Here is a 17415-nt window from a genome sequence, read left to right as displayed (position 1 = left end):
CGTAGCTTGAGAACCCGTCCAAAGACAGCGGGGCAGAGAAGCACACACAGACTGGATGGGGGGCCTCCCTAGAATGGCTTCACTGAATTGTGCTTTGACCAAGCACCATTATATCTCACTCTGGCAGATGGTGTAAGGAACAGTGCTAGGAAATGAATGCAATATTTACTGCAAGGTTTTTGTTAAAGACATTGTTTACCTGGTTTCACAACATCTTCTCTGGGAGAACCCCAAGGAGAAAATGTTTCCTAGTCTTTACACCAGAAATCACTTAATATTCTTCTGAGCTGATGCTTCGTTTCCTCCCATGGATGCAGTGATTGATCCTTCCCCCTTGGAGCTGGCCACTGGAAAGCTTAAGAAGCAAGCCTGTAGGCCACCCTTAGCAAGCCACACAATCTCATGGCAGGTGCTTCACGAACCAACTTCTCACTCAGCTCCACCTTGTTTTACAAAATGTATTCCCTTTGCCTTCATTCTTTTGCTCTGAAGTATTTTTTGTATGTCGCTTTACTGCATATTTTAAAGCCACCTCAATCCTTTTAAAAACATTACTCTATGTAAGTAAGAAAATTCTTATTAAGAAACCAACTCAAGAAAAGGAAGGAGATCAGGATGATGAGAGTCTAAACCCAAAGAGGACCAAATCAGGAAACTAAGCAAGTATGTTCTGGAAATAAAACTCTTGACACAAACATGATAGCCATCTTCAGAGTTCTTAAAGGGCAAGGAGTAAGTTTATTCTGTATTCCTCTAGAGAAGGAACATAGAATGCATTATGGTCATTACCCAAAAAGCTGTCAAATCTTAGAACTGGACAAGGAAAGGACCTCACAAATTGCTGAGTTCTTTGTCACAAGAAGTGTTCAAGTGGAGCTCAAATGACCCCCTCGTTGGGAGGTTACAAAGGTGTGGTGGACACCCTTTTAGTTCTCAGCCAGACCACACCCCCTCCTTTGGAAGAGTCCCTTCAACTTTTACTGAAGAGATGGATGTGGGCAGCCCTGTGTCTGTCTTGGGACCTTTCCCCACTCCTGCCACAACAGATTGGACCAGGGCTGGACCCGTGACCCAAGCTGGAGCCTCCCTTGAACTAAAGAATATAACTGCCAGAGTCGGGAGGAGCTGAAAGGCGACCCAGCACTGGTGTCCACGTCAGAGCTGTGGCAACCTGAAGCATGCAAAGTCCAAGATTTGGAGAAGCAAACTTGCTCCAGAAGGTGGCCTACAGAACTACAGGGAGAAGCAGCGGCAAGAAACAGTGCAGAGAGGAGAGAAGCCTGATGACTTTCTCCTCCTATGAGAGCCAGATATACTTCCCTCAGTTCCTTGCTTCTGTGACGTTCCTCATATCTGAACAATAGCTACCTGTTGCTGAAGCTGTTCCTTGCATTGCAGAAATCCTTGACTATCTAATCAAAGCAAATCCCCAGATGGATTATGCGGCTGGAGTAGATCAGTGGCCCCCAAGGCTGGGTGATCACCACACTGCTCTGAGTAAGCTTCCTGGGTGCCGGCCCCTGGAGACTGTGACTTAGTGTCAAGAATCAGACTCTGAGAAATGTGTATTTTTAAACACCATCCCCACTCCCAACGATTTTGCTACTTGGCCAGATGGGGAACCACTGGATCAAGTATCATGCAGGGCCTTGGTCCCTTTAAGATTCTCAGGCTTTGGTTTAGAAGTTGACACAATGCAGCTGTCCTCACAGTATCCCTCTGACAGAAAGAGAACTAAAATTTTAAACACAACCACTTCAAATTCACATTTCAGAGACAAAGGTCAGGGGCCCCTGCCGTCCTCCAAGGGTAATACAACCTCCAGATTGAATATTAACAAGGCATATTGATCAGCACGAACGGCAAGTACAGGTTCCCAGGTTCTCGGGCAAGGTTGTTAAACATTTGTATCAGTGACCTAGATAGTGGAATTAAAAGTATGTTTATTCAGTTTATTGATGCTATCAAGCAGGAAAGAGCATTAAGCACATCTGTCTTGGGCACTTCAGTTTTCCTAAGATGAGCCCTCCCTCTTCACATTATGGGTGTTAGAACATAGGGCTGATAACTGTTTTTTCTTTTTCCTTTTTTGATTTGAATTTTATTTCATTTTTTATACAGCAGGTTCTTATTATTTTATTTTATATTTTATACATATTAGCAGATATATGTCAATCCCAATCTCCCAATTCACCCACCAGCACTGCTCCGCCCCCAGCTTTCCCCCCTTGGTGTCCATGTTTGTTCTCTACATCTGTGTCTCTACTTCTGCCTTGCAAACTGGTTCATCTGTACCATTTTTCTAGATTCCGCATATATGCATTAATATACAATATTTGTTTTTCTCTTTCTGACTTACTTCACTCTGTATGACAGGCTCTAGGTCCACCCATGTCTCTACAAATGACCCAATTTCATTCCTTTTTATGGCTGAGTAATAGTCCATTGTATATATGTACCACAACTTCTTTATCCATTCGTCTGTCAATGGACATTTAGGTTTCTTCCATGACCTGGACATTGTAAATAGTGCTGCAATGAACATTGAGGGGCATGTGACTTTTTGAATTATGGTTTTCTCTGGGTATATGCCCAGTAGTGGGATTGCTGTGTCATATGATAATTCTATTTTTCATTTTATAAGGAATGTTCATACTGTTCTCTACAGTGGCTGTATCAATTTACCTTCCCACCAACAGTGCAAGAGGGTTCCCTTCTCTCCACAACCTCTCCAGCATTTGTTGTTTGTAGATTTTAGGATGATGCCCATTCTAACTGGTGTGAGGTGATACCTCATTGTAGTTTTGATTTGCATTTCTCTAATAATTAGTGATGTTGAGCAGTTTTCATGTGCCTCTTGGCCATCTGTATGTCTTCTTTGGAGAAATGTCTATTTAGATCTTCTGCCCATTTTTTAATTGGGTTGTTTTTTTTTAATATTGAGCTGCATGAGCTGTTTATATATTTTGGAGATTAATCCTTTGTCCGTTGATTTATTTGCAAATATTTTCTCCCATCTGAGAGTTATCTTTTTGTCTTGTTTATAGTTTCCTTTGCTGTGCAAAAGTTTTTGTTTCATTGGGTCCCATTTGTTTATTTTTGTTTTTATTTCCATTACTCTAGGAGGTGGGTCATAAAAGATCTTGCTGTGATTTATGTCAAAGAGTGTTCTTCCTATGGTTTCCTCTAAAAGTTTTATAGTGTCTCGTCTTACATTTAGTTCTTTAATCCATTTTGAGTTTATTTTTGTGTGTGGTGTTAGGGAATGTTCTAATTTCATTCTTTTACATGTAGCTGTCCAGTTTTCCCAGCACCACTTATTGAAGAGACTGTCTTTTCTCCATTGTATATCCTTGCCTCCTTTGTCATAGATTAGTTGACCATAGGTGCGTGGGTTTATCTCTGGGCTTCCTATCCTGTACCATTGATCTATTTTTCTGTTTTTGTGCCAGTACCATATTGTCTTGATTACTGTAGCTTTGTAGTATAGTCCGAAGTCAGGGAGTCTGATTCCTTCAGCTCCGTTTTTTTCCTTCAAGATTGCTTTGGCTATTTGGGTCTTTTGTGTCTCCATACAAATTTTAAGATTTTTTGTTCTAGTTCTGTAAAAAATGCCATTGGTAATTTGATAAGGATTGCATTGAATCTGTAGATTGCTTTGGGTAGTATTGTCATTTTCACAATATTGATTCTTCCAATCCAAGAACATGGTATCTCTCTCCATCTGTTTGTATCATCTTTGATTTCTTTCATCAGTGTCTTATAGTTTTCTGAGTACAGGTCTTTTACCTCCTTAGGTAAGTTTATTCCTAGGTATTTTATTCTTTTTGTTGCATTGGTGAATGCGATTGTGTCCTTAATTTCTTTTTCTGATCTTTCGTTGTTAGTGTATAGGAATGCAAGAGATTTATGTGCATTAATTTTGTATCCTGCAACTTTACCAGATTCATTGATTAGCTCTAGTAGTTTTCTGGTGGCATCTTTAGGATTCTGTATGTATAGTATCATGTCATCTGCAAACAGTGACAGTTTTACTTCTTTTCAAGTTTGGATTCCTTTTATTTCTTTTTCTTCTCTGATTGCCATGGCCAGGACTTCCAAAACTATGTTGAATAATAGTGGTGAGAGTGGACATCCTTGTCTTGTTTCTGATCTTAAAGGAAATGCTTTCAGTTTTTCACCATTGAGAATGATGTTTGCTATGGGCTTGTCATATATGGCCTATATTATGTTGAGGTAGGCTCCCTCTGTGCCCACTTTCCAGAGAGTTTTTATCATAAATGGGTGTTGAATCTTGTCAAAAGACAAGGTGATAACTTTTTGAAAATTTTTAAATGTTTAACCATTCACTCCCGATACAGAGTGAAGGATTCCTACATTTCAAATAGATATTGTCACTGTGGGAAAGGGAAAGCCAGTGTGTATATCACATTCCTCAGTGGGGTCATCCCCAAACCAATGAGTTTCACTCCCACAGGGACAGGGAAAGGGCAGGGGAGGGTGGCCTTTAGTCTCAACAGACAAGCTGGTTCCCTAGACACTGCTCTGTAGGTGTCCCCTCCCTCTTGCCATTCTCACCCTGGTATACGGCCCTCTCACCTTTCACACTGCATTAACCCAATTCAGTTTTGATTTAACTCTTTCTTATTTCCAGTGACAAAGCTTTTCCTTCCCCTCTATCTCAATTCTGTCACCCAACTTGTCCTCCTGATATTTTGGGTCTCTCTAGTACCAACTCACCAAGCACAACTCCTACAACCAAACTCTATGCACATAGTTCAAGTCCAATCCAATCCCTGCTGATTTTTCCAGTCTTTTAACCTGGGCATCCCATAGCCAATGCCTGTGCCACCTAAGACCTATTGTCACCTATCTCAGTCATATTGTTCATTTTATACTGCCCCCTGCAGCTCTCAACTCACCCAATTCTGCTCACAAGTGGCCTCCACTGTTTTTCAGTAAGTTAATCACCCAAAACTCCAACACACTGCAGCAAGGAGTGCAAAGAACTCCTGTCTGTCTTTTCTGCCCCCAGTGCTTACAGTACTCGTTCACCGAAGTTACTCTGCATCTTCCACTAGGGGGTACCACCCCATAATTTTTGAAACAGGAAGTCTGCTGAACACAGTTCTTAATGAAAAATGAAGTCCAGGCACAGTGGATATTTTTCAAACTTTTCTGAACACATGCTGTAATTTATGAAGCAATTTAATTTGATTCCTTTTAAATAAAAGCTGCCCCACGGGCAGAGTAATAGGCAACAATCCTGAGCAGTATAAACTTATATAAGCGAACACCAATTAAAAACCCTTGGCTCTATTACGGTAAGATAAATAGTCATGAACTAAATGAAATAAATGCAAAAACTGAGTATAGCCAGACAAGTGAAGTTATTTTTACTTTAGCAAGAGAAATAGACATGCTGAACAAAAGTTGGCTTCAAAACGAAAGCTTTTGTTAAACAAAAATAAGGCAACTCAGATGTTCTGGGACTTTGCATAAATGGAACAGAATTCTCTTATCTTTGGGGTATAAAAGACCTGCTACACTAGAAGTCGGTTCAAGTCTTTTGGGTTCTTTTAAGAAGAAGTATGTCTAGACATTACACTGCGGTGACTGAAAATGAAGGATGCTGGAATTTAGCACTAGACTCTCAGCTACCACTTACCTCTATAAGAACTTGGCTAGCCTCTATTTCCTTAGCCTAAATCTTAGTTCTGCATCAGTTTCATGGTTATAATAGTACCTACCACCTAGGTTTGCGGTGTGAATTAGATGAGATACTGCACATAAAGTGCCTACAGAGTGACTGGCCCACAGTAGGTACTCAGTAAATGCTGACTATTTATTCAATGAGTCAGTGCAAGGAAGACCTCTTGGGATGACTAGAAACAGATATCTTTGCATTGAAAGAGATATTTACTATCATTTTGGCAAACACACTCATACAGATAAGCAATCAGGAAACCAGAGAAGTTAAGCAATTTGACAAAGGTCACCCAGCTATTTCTTGATGAACTTTTGAGTAGAACTTGGACTTCCTTAACGTCAGGCAACTTTCTTTCCCCTATCTTATATTGCTTCTCCTAGTTACTGATAGTTTATTAGCGCAGACTAAATATATTCTGTGGTTTACAACTGGTTTTGTTGGCAACATTTTGGTGACTGTAGCCAAGTAAACAATGTTGTGGCAGTGTCAAAGACTCTAGAGATATGTATCTTTAACAGGTCTGACTTTTAAGCCCCTTTCCTGCTTTTAGAAATTTATCCTAAGGAAATAATATAAAATGAAAGGTTATAGGCGAAAAGATGTCTACTACTATATTCTTTGGAATACTGAAAAACTGGAAATAATCCACATGCCCAGCAATAGGAGAGTGGTTAAATATGGCAAAACCATGAATTTTGGAACCATTTAAAAATTATGAAGACCACGAAGAAACAGAGAAAATATTTACTTTATTCTTCATCTCATTCCATAAGGAGGTAATTTAACACACAGAATGATAATGTATTTTTTATAATTAAAATCTATTAAAATTAAATGGATAAAACCCACAATATAAAATGGAAAAATAAAACGATTTGAGGAGTACTGGGATTGGGAATGACTTTTTCCTTTCACTTTGAGTTCTCTTTATAATAAACAGACACAAAAAAGAATTGTTTAGAATGAACTAACTTCTTTTTTGGGACTGGGAAGAGTTCACAAGAGTCACGTGTCCTTTAATGCATCATAACACATAACCAAATGCAAGACACGAGGTCAGAGCCCTCGTTATACACTGAACTCTGGGGGACACAGCAATACATACCAGTCCCTGGCCTCTCAGAACTTGCAAGCTGGTAGAGAAGACATGACGTATACATGCATCCCGGCACTGCTCCACCTCTAAAATCTTTTTTTTTTTTTTGCGGTACGCGGGCCTCTCACTGTTGTGGCCTCTCCCATTGCGGAGCACAGGCTCCGGAAGCGCAGGCTCAGCGGCCATGGCTCACGGGCCCAGCAGCTCCGCGGCATGTGGGATCCTCCCGGACCGGGGCACGAACCCGTGTCCCATGCATCGGCAGGCAGACTCTCAACCACTGCGCCACCAGGGAAGCCCCTCCAAAATCTTTAACATCCCATCTCATACCAGGGCTTTTCCCCTCCCAGCTTTCATGCCACCTGCTAGTTAATTAACATCATTAGGACTGCCAGTCTGCTGGTCCCTATGCTCTCTTTTGGTCCCCCAGCTTTGTTTCATTTTTCTTTGCTATTCTCTTAAATACTAAGGCCTATCACTTAAGCCACCCGCTCCACAATAACTGCAATATCTTAAGCCTTTATTTCCAATTCACCTGCACTGAAAGCCCCCATGTGCTGGACGTGTTCACTTGCCTTCTCCCAGCCTGGGTTGCATGACTCCTCTAGACGAAGCCACTCAACATCACTTCATATATCCCAGGCCAGTTCCCTCTTCCCCTCCTCATAGACTTCCTTAGGCTCATGCTTTCCCTTCCCTGCCCCCCAATGCCTTTTACTGCACAGAAAGAAATTCTTATGTGGGAACTTCCTCCCCTTGAGCCAAGACCAAAGCCCAGTTGCATTCTGCATCCATCCTTACTCCCTGTTTCAGAGGTGAGCTGACCCTGCACCTGCTCTCTGGACCCGGAGCCTCCTGCCTGCTCCTGCCTTTGGACCATCCATGAGCTTGTCGCCCCTCTCTTCAACCTTGCCGGGACTGTTATCTTTTCCCCTCAGAATAAACCCTTGCTGCCATCTATAAAGAAGCCTTTCCCTTGGGATACATACTCTTCTAAATGATTGCCACTTGCCTTTCTCCTGCCCCTCCCCCATACTTCTAAAAGGCGTTGTCCTGCCTGGGCTGCCTCCACATCCTCTTTCCCTCACCTGAGACAGCCTGACTCCTCCCACCCCACCACCCAAATTGTTCCCACAGAAGTTAAATCCAATGGCACCTTTTCATTTCTTGTCTCACTAGAACCCTCAGCTGTGTTTCACCCTGTAGACCATTCCTTGTCTTGAAATATTCTCTTCATTTGGCTTTTGGGACACTCTGGTGTGACCCTAGTTATCAGAATGAATAAATGAATGTCATCCAGGGAGGACAGAGCTGGCAAGTCTCTCAGCTCAACAGGAGGGCTCACACTTCCAGGGAGTGGTGGCAGGGCAATTGTTAGACTTAAAATCCACTAGGTTAAGTTTGGGGAACCAAATTCCTTCCTAGGGACTAGTTCTGTGGACTCTATGTCAAACCAACTGATGACTCAATGATATAGGAGTGGATGGAACCCACCAAAATGATACAGAGAACTGTTTATTCTTTTATCTTCTTGAAAGAAAGGTGTAGTGGAGACTGGATCACACCATAGGAAGTTGTGGACAATGTTGGGATTTCCTCTCTTGGGATATGATTAAAAGTGAGGGAAGTGGAATTCGAGTCACCTGGGTCTCCCTCAGTATTCTCTAATAGGTAAAGCTTGCAATCTGCATTCATTCCATTCAACAAGAGAGAATGAATTTTCTGTTATTAAAACAATATTACTTTTTAATTTTAGTATCATTCTTGTAAAGTATAATTTGGTACTTGAGTATATGCTGTGTATTGTCTATTTTGATTCATCTTATTCCTAAGTAATATGTCCCCTATCAGATTGCAAGTGCCTTGAGATCAAGGGTCCTTTTTAGTCTAATTGTCTTCTGTCTTCTACCTTGCTTAGCTTAGGGCTAACACTTGAAAGATGCTTTAAAAAAAAAAATCCCTGTTGTTTAATTTAGCAAGTATTTTAACTTTCCAGATTTCAATGGGTTTGAATAACTCCTGAATGCAATATATTATTCTAAGTGCAGAAGTGTAATATAGCAAATATTTAAGTTATTTGCATTTTAGGAGCGGGAAGAGAGGCAGAAACACCTCAATACCTAAGGAGGATTTAGCACAAAGTTGAAATGGCCCGACACCCTCTTTTGTATATTGTACCAACCTAGATATAAAAGCCAGAATCGCAAGCAATGTTCAGAGCTATTTTGGGTTTCCTTTGCAGTAAGTCCTATAAAACCTTGTAGTTCACCTCCTTAGGTCCAAAGTCCTAACATCCTTGATTGTGGATAGCAGCTAGGTCTTTTGGGACCTTGGGTCGGACTTTTTTCCAGTCAGGCAAATAATCTGAAAAGAAAAAGAAATCACATGTAGTCCAGTGCATTTTTCTCCTTGTGTGGTTTCTCCACCAGCTAGAGAGATATTTAAAGGCTCTGAACCTCCTGCCATCTTTAGTTCTCTTTTTTAAGTGTCATTTTTAGAGAACTTTCCACTTTTCTTAGTTATACAGCCAGATTGGGACACCTAGCCGGAAAATCATTTTCCCTTAAAAAAAAAAATTCTAGAATTTGAATGCAGGCACGGCATTCCAAACCGATTTACCATAGTGCAGTCTCTTGGGCATTACAATTTTTGGCTGCAACTTGACTGAAAGGGGGCCCCTAAGTTAACCTACAAAGACAAGAGGGTCCAGAGACACTTTTTTTCCACTTTCAGATAAAAGAGGATTAATTACCTGAAATCTTCAAGGCTCCAGGACGCACGGTGCAATCCCTCAGTGGAACTTTGTGCTGGAGGCTTCAGCTCCTACGATTTCGGGCAAGACTGGCCCAGGCACTCTAGTCACTTGGAAGGCGGAAGGGAAGGAAGTACCTGAGCAAGGTATGAGCCACTCAGAGGCATCCTGGGGCCGCCACTCACCTCGGGGAGGAGGAGCTGGAGTCCGGACGCACCCGGATCGAGAGGAAAAGCGAGCTCTGGGCCCGCCAGGTGAGGGAAGGAACGCCCGCCCGCTCACCTCCGAAGAGGCGGGGCGCGGCTCTTGATTACCCGCAGGGGCGGTGCTGGCCGATCACCTGGGCCGAGGCGGAACTGAAGGGTCCGGTCACTGCCCGGAGAACCTGTAACTAAGACTCACCTGTGCGGGGGTCGGAGGCGGGGCCGGGGCCAGAACTCACCTGAGCCGGTGGAAACCTGCCCTGGGGGTAGCCCCGGGTTCGCCCAGCGAGGAGGGGGAGGCGCCCCCGTCCGGCCCCATCCGAGCTCCCCTCCGTGGGTCCGCGCGGCCGCCATGACCTGGAGCGCCACCGCCCGGGGCGCCCACCAGCCCGACAACACCGCGTTCACTCAGCAGCGCCTCCCCGCCTGGCAGCCGCTGCTGTCAGCCAGCATCACGCTGCCGCTCTTCTTCTGCGCCGGCCTGGCCTTCATCGGCCTGGGCCTGGGCCTCTACTACTCGTCCAACGGCATCAAGGAGCTCGAGTACGACTACACCGGCGACCCGGGCACCGGCAACTGCTCGGTGTGCGCCGCCGCCGGCCAGGGCCGCGCGCCGCCGCCCCGCTGCTCGTGCGCCTGGTACTTCTCGCTGCCCGAGTTCTTCCAGGGCCCCGTGTACCTCTACTACGAGCTGACCAACTTCTACCAGAACAACCGGCGCTACGGCGTGTCCCGCGACGACGCGCAGCTGAGCGGGCTGCAGAGCGCGCTGCACCACCCGGTCAACGAGTGCTACCCCTACCAGTACAGCGCGGCTGGCCTGCCCATCGCGCCTTGCGGCGCCATCGCCAACAGCCTCTTCAACGATTCCTTCTCGCTGTGGCACCAGCGCCTGCCGGGCGGGCCCTACGTCGAGGTGCCGCTCGACCGCACCGGCATCGCCTGGTGGACCGACTACCACGTCAAGTTCCGCAACCCGCCGCTGGTGAACGGCAGCCTGGCGTTGGCCTTCCAGGGCACCGCGCCCCCGCCCAGCTGGCACCGGCCGGTCTACGAGCTCAGCCCAGACCCGAACAACACCGGCTTCATCAACCAGGACTTCGTGGTATGGATGCGCACGGCGGCGCTGCCCACGTTCCGCAAGCTGTACGCGCGCATCCGCCAGGGCAACTACTCGGCCGGGCTGCCGCGGGGCACCTACCGCGTCAACATCACCTACAACTACCCGGTGCGCGTCTTCGGCGGCCACAAGCTCATCAACTTCAGCAGCATCTCTTGGATGGGCGGCAAGAATCCGTTCCTGGGCATCGCCTACTTGGTGGTCGGCTCCCTCTGCATCCTCACGGGATTTGTCATGCTGGTCGTCTACATTCGCTACCAGGACCAGAACGACGACGACGAGGACGACGAGTAATCCCTGCTTTCAGAGTACCCTTTCTGCTTCTTGCCACAACGCTCTTGCAAGCTTCTTTTGGTTTCTCCCTCCCGACTGTCACCCAGTTCCAACTTCGCCTCACTTTGCCTCCAGTTGTGGATGAGGGGACCAGAGAGAGAGAGGAATTACACCCGATCGGGGGCTTCCAGACTCTTCTGGGGTGTTTGAACTGCTAGAGTGAGACATCCCTGCACATTGTCCCCATCTCCTTCACGAGTTGACACGTGAGGTTCTTTGAGAGAGGAAGGGACGGCTAGACTCCTCTCATTCAACCCCCATCTGGTGAAGAGATGTTAAATAACTCATTCCAGATCTAGCAGCTGCTCATTGCCTCCTGACGCTGACTCTAGAGTTTTAACCGCTACAGTACAGTGGTTTTCTTTTTTCTTTTTTGGGGGTTGGGAGTGTAGAGAGGGAAGCCCATAAATAACCAGCAGAGACATGGAGGGGTGGGGGAGAACATATTGATTAAAAATGTAGGTAGTTTAGGAGACCCCATCCCCAGAAATTCTGATACAATAAGGCTGCGGTGAGACCCTGGAAGCTGCGGTTTTAACAAACCCATCTGGAGATTCCTCCTGTATTCCCTCAAGTTTGGGAATCAGTGCCCTGAACCAGGGAGCAAGTAGGATAACTGCCTGTTTCCCAATTTCCTCAGGTGTCTGAAGCTGGGCCTGACGCAATCACTGCGTCCAATTTTCCAGGGGGTCATTTGTTCCCAGGGGCAGTGACAAGCAGGTTTGGTCTAGCACTCCTTCTTGAACACAGGAAGCTCTCTACAATGTGCAGAATAAGTGAAAACAACTAGCTGGCATACAGATTTGCAGAGCAGGGTTTGTATCAATTCATTTGATATTTGAGTGTAAGAAATTAAAAGGTTTTTTGAGGGGGCAGGGTGGCCAGGTACTGTGTAGAAACTGGAAAATGCCAGGTCAGTTTGTATAGTTCAGAGGGAATGTTTTAACCTTAGAATCAGATAGCTGGAGGGGATCTTAGAGGGAAAGTGATTTCCCTAAAGTCATATCTGTGTCTCCTGACTCTGGACCCAGTCCTCTTTGTCATCTAAATGACTTTTTATGCTTAGAGAGAAAGGGCTACGTTCATACCTTTTCCCTTGGGTTTAAGAAAAAAAAATTTTAATCTATGTTCTCAGATGAACCATGTTTGTTTTTAGTAATATGTTTAAATGATTGCTAAGGAATATAGTCTTATGTAAACTAGAATCATAAGAATTATTTGAACCTTTGAGATAATGTTAAACTCTGACTGCTCTAAAATCATTCTAATATATGTAAAATTATTCTAAGAAAATAGAATTTAACAAACCCCTTTTATGGCAAAAGAACTTTAAAAAAGTGAGATCATCTTAACCAGTTTATTTGCCAAAAGCAGTTATTTGGTGTTCTGTCAGAATTCTCAGTGCCTGTTCTCTATTACGGCTACTTTCCAGTTACTACAATTTTTGCTCATGCCTATAAGGCAGTGCAATACCTTGAGGTATTTTTCTTAAGTAGTCAAAGCAATATTGAATTGTATTAAATAATTTACATTAATTTTATTTTACTCTTCTAGTCCTTTGAAAACTAATAGCCGATAGACATGCATGTTCACTGACATCTGTCTCAGATCTTCTGGAACAGTCGTGATTTTAGAGATTCTGTCTCAGTATTTACATAAACCAAAAAATGTTTTACAATCCCAGTGTGCTGGCTTCCCAACTCCTGAATATAGCACAGTTTTACTGTCAGATTGTGTATTGTGATTTTAGGCTATGAATATATGATCAGATATATAGAGAGTAATTTTTATTTATTATGAGTGTTTGATCGAGCAGCTCACTAGCCTAGCCCTTCTTTATGATGGATAAGAGAATTTACTACATTTTTTTACTACTTAGTTGAGAACAACCATGTATATTGCCATCACTTTTACAATAATCATTGTATTGCTATAAAAGTTTAAATGGGACTACAAAATTTAAGGTATTCTGATTAAATCAAAGAATATGGTTCCAAGCCCTATTTATTCTCCGGGTTTTTGAAAGAGAATAAAGGTTATGTTTGTGTTGCCTTTTTTATCGCACTTGCTTAATTCTTTTGAACTATGATCTTAAAGGCACAAACGTTAAAAAAGGTACCAACTAGCAACCACTTTGCTCATTTGTTATTAGCAGATTTATAATGCAGAAAGAAAATCATCTTTCATAATAAAGCTCACAGTGAACTCAATCTTTCAGTGTTAACTTCCCAGTGCAGAATCTGAGCTTATATCAACATCAACATGTAGTACAAATCAGATGATCTTCAACTATTGTTTGAATTTGGTAAAATTTGGTCAATTTTTAAAATATTTTATTTTATTTTATTTATTTATTTTTGCCTGCGTTGGGTCTTTGTTGCTGTGCGTGGGCTCTCTCTAGTTGCAGTGAGCGGAGGCTACTCTTAGTTGCGGTGTGCAGGCTTCTAATTGCGGTGGCTTCTCTTGTGGAGCACAGGCTCTAGGAGCACAGGCTTCAGTAGTTGTGGCTGGCGGGCTCTAGAGCACAGGCTCAGTAGTTGTGGCACACGGGCTTAGTTGCTCCGCGGCATGTGGGATCTTCCCGGACCAGGGCTCGAACCGGTGTCCCCTGCATTGGCAGGCAGATTCTTAACCACTGCACCACCAGGGAAGCCCTGTGGTCAATTTTTAATAATATTTAGTACTAAAAGTTACTAAAGAATGTGATTGCAGTAATCTTACTTCTCCATTTCTGCATTTTACTCAAATTCTAAATTGCAATTATTTGTTGGGTATTTTGGACTACAACGCCTCAGAAATTTTAAAAACAAAACATTCTCCTGCGCTGTAGCATTTTGTTTGGTATCTCAGCATTTTAGCTGGACTTGAATTCTCATGTTGTCCAGTAAAGCCTTCCTAGCTAGAGCTGTGTCATCTGGAATGAGACAGAAAAGAGTGAACCTCAACAATTGGACTGGAAATGTGCTTTGATCTACCTTGTAAACCACAAACAAAAGAGAAACTAATTAATGTGGTTGGCAGGAACTCCCAAAACAGAATAATATAACAAGAAAGATTTTCCAAGAATCTCCAGAATTAAATCAACTAAACAATTCACAGACTATACAGTTGTTACAAATCAGAGACAGAATAATAGTCTGAGATTTCCTTTAGTAACAATATCACTTCACACTATATAACCACAACCCCTTCTGCCTTGTGGTGTCTGTGCTCTCTTCCTGTCATTGGGGATCTCAACAATCTTGACTAAGATCTCAAAGAGTTATTGGTAGAGCTGCAGTGTAATCAATTCCTTATATGCCCCTGGGTATAAGTCATCAGTTACGGTAATAATAGTAAATTCCCCCTTCCTTTATTTTCATCGGGCATTTCTTTGCATTCTAGTTTTTTTTTTTTTTTTTCCTACAGATAAAACATAGCTGACTGATTTCGACGACAAAATTAAAACTTTTTTAACTTCAGTTTTTTCCCCCCAGGAGAATTTCTCGTAATTTCCCTCCAACAAAAGCAGCGTCATTTATAAAGTGTCATTGAGAGAGTCTTAGTGAATCTGACTGAAACACATTAAGGTCCCTGAGAGATCTTATCTGAGAGTAGCATCTTATGTAAAGAATTTGCAAAAATCGCAAACACCATTGACTCTATGTATACCACCATCCCCCATGATTTATCTGATAAGACTAACAACATGTATTCAGGGAAAAATACTTCCCCACTGGTTTGCCACCTGGCATTATGATTCTCACCTTTAGTGGTAATGGTGTAAATTAGTTCACCACAGCAACGTGGCATTCCTTTATTCATGCACTTGACTGAGCAGCTCACCATAGGACAAAGGAAGATCCTGAGGCAGTGAAACCCAACATAGACTGGGGGTGTGGAGGGAGAGGAGAGAGGAAATAAAAAAGAAAGGTGAAGTTAGGAGTGAGAAGCAATTTTCTGGGCCAGCAAGTTGTCCAGAAGGGGGAGACTTGGCCACAAAGGGAGCCCACTGCAGAGGGCAGAGCTCACCAGCGGACTCATTGATGATAAGGCCTTTGAGAAATTTACTAAGTGGATGGTAGCTCACCTTCTGAACCTCTCAGCTTGTCTTTTTGATCAATTTCAGTATGATTTATCTTTTTCCTTAGAAGCAAAAGGTATTACTGTCAAGAACCTCCTCTAATAGCCTTGCTCTCCACATTGGAGCTCTTAACTAAATTCCCATTAAAGTGGCTGAAACCTAACATTACTGATGAAAACTGTAAGTGATGTGTCATTAATAATGATACTTTGTTCTTCTAAAAGGCCTTTGTTCTGAAAGTCCAAGGTGCTTAACACTATGTGGTCTCATTAATCTTAGCCATCAAAATGCATGAGCTTTTAGAAAGTCATCAAGACTAACGAGGGAGAAATCGATTCCCTTCTATTTTGCTCAGTTTTGTTTGGAACTCTACAAAAGTAGGCAGTCTTCTACAACAAAAGCACAACCTCTGGATGTGGCAGTGATATCATTTCAATGATTTCAATCACTTGAGTATTCTCAAAGGAAGACTTGATTAAGTCTTGTTATGATTTTAATAAGTAAAAGACATATCCCATTTTTGTTAAAGAATCCAAAATGAGAGCTGCATCACTTCCTACTCATAGCAAATGACAGAATGGAAAACACTTTTTACCCTTCCCTTTTTGTTTTTACCTACAGGGCTTTAGGGGTGAAGACTTACCTTGTTACATCAAGATAGTTTGCAAATAACCGAATGATGGTATCTTTCATACCATTAGGGGGCAAATTAGCTCATTTATTCACTTTCATGAATCTTTAAAAACACTGACCATCATATATATAAATGGCATAATCTCTATCTCCAACCTTAACTTCTCTCCAAACTCACATGTCCAGCTGCCTCTGGGACACACTTAAATGTCCTACAAATAACATAAGCTCCACGTGGTCAGCAGGAAACCCATTGACCTTTCCTCCAAACTCATTCTTCCAAGAATAGTCCCAGGTGCTGAAAATGACTCATCTGTCCCACTCAAGCATCCAAGCCCCAAACCCGAACTACCTCCTTGACTCCTCCCTCTGTTTCTTCCCGCATCCAACTGGTTATCAGATCTTGTTGCTTCCAGATCCCAAATGCACTTTCAATCAGGTCTCTGTCACTGCCCTGGCCCAGGACTTTGTTATTTTCCATCTGGAAGTTGGAGGAGCCTGCTAATTGGGCTCCAGTTTATTTTCCACATCCCAGCCACACAAACCTCATCACGTGACCCTCAACTTCAGCTCTCTCATGTCTACACACAGCCTACAGGAGGAAGCCTAAATTCCTCAGCAGGGCCTTCAAGACCTCCATGGTTGGCCTCGCACTGAATCTTCATCCCTTCTTTCTCCAAGGCTCCAGCAAATTTCAGCTATATCGAATGATTTGAAGAGGCCTGAACCCAGCATCCCCTTGTGTCTTTGCCCGTGCTGGTCTTGCACGTCCACCTGACCACCGGAATCTCCCCAGTCATCCTCAAGACCATGCTCAGCGTTTGGGTCTCCGTCCTCTGTGAAGTCCTCCACAAGCCCTCCTTGCCTCGTCCACTGTGTCCTCAGCCTCGTCTTCCCTTTGTGCTTATTCCTCTCTCACAGCCCTTGATGCGCTGCCTGGAAATTCCTTATTTGGTTATCTACCTCCATATTCAAACTGTTAGTTCTTTGAGCACTGAGGATTTCTTTTTTCTCATTTATCTTTATTATTGCCAGTGTCAAGCTGAGTGACCAGCATGTGGTGGGTCCTCAAACATTTGTTGAATGATTATTAGGAAACCGACGATTCCATGACTTAACTACCACTGAACAGCTTATTTCTTACAATATAGTCGAATGCACAGGAAATCATTGAGGAAACCAAGGAGATGTGGAGATGACACCCTACACTTTTGAAAATCTTACAATAAGGAGTGCTGTGAATGCACACATATTTTTGACAGCATGAAAAGACTAAACTTAGAGTTCCCATTTGGATAACTTAAAAGTGCAGTCGGGTTTTCCTCCATAAACTAATTTGCAGAAATGAATAACAGATGGGTTACACTAGTTCACTGATAGTGGGGACAGTTACTTTATACTCAAAGGTAATCAGTATCTTTCCTATTAAACTGCAGTAAGTTAATGGAATGTTTATATTTTTGTGGTGCTTTTTATAGAGAATTGTTTTACTTACTGTAGTATTC

At 43.2% G+C, this 17415-nt stretch overlaps 1 protein-coding gene across 1 annotated transcript; it reads left to right on the top strand.

The window, feature by feature from the left end:
• The first annotated feature begins 9838 nt into the window (after positions 1 to 9838).
• On the top strand, positions 9839 to 11382 carry TMEM30B (transmembrane protein 30B). Its single transcript, XM_049706411.1, has one exon. It carries the CDS (start codon positions 10114 to 10116, stop codon positions 11173 to 11175), a length of 1062 nt encoding a protein of 353 aa, XP_049562368.1. The 5' UTR covers positions 9839 to 10113; the 3' UTR covers positions 11176 to 11382.
• Positions 11383 to 17415: the final 6033 nt, after the last annotated feature.

Source organism: Orcinus orca, chromosome 2, assembly GCF_937001465.1.
Source record: "Orcinus orca chromosome 2, mOrcOrc1.1, whole genome shotgun sequence".
NCBI classification, from domain to species: Eukaryota; Metazoa; Chordata; class Mammalia; order Artiodactyla; family Delphinidae; genus Orcinus; species Orcinus orca.
The sequence above is the reverse complement of the archived record's forward strand: the minus strand, read 5'-3'. Positions and strand labels throughout refer to the sequence as shown.

Excerpts from the sequence above, each read along its gene's own strand:
- TMEM30B (XM_049706411.1), top strand. The coding sequence starts at position 10,114 with ATGACCTGGAGCGCCACCGCCCGGGGCGCCCACCAGCCCGACAACACC.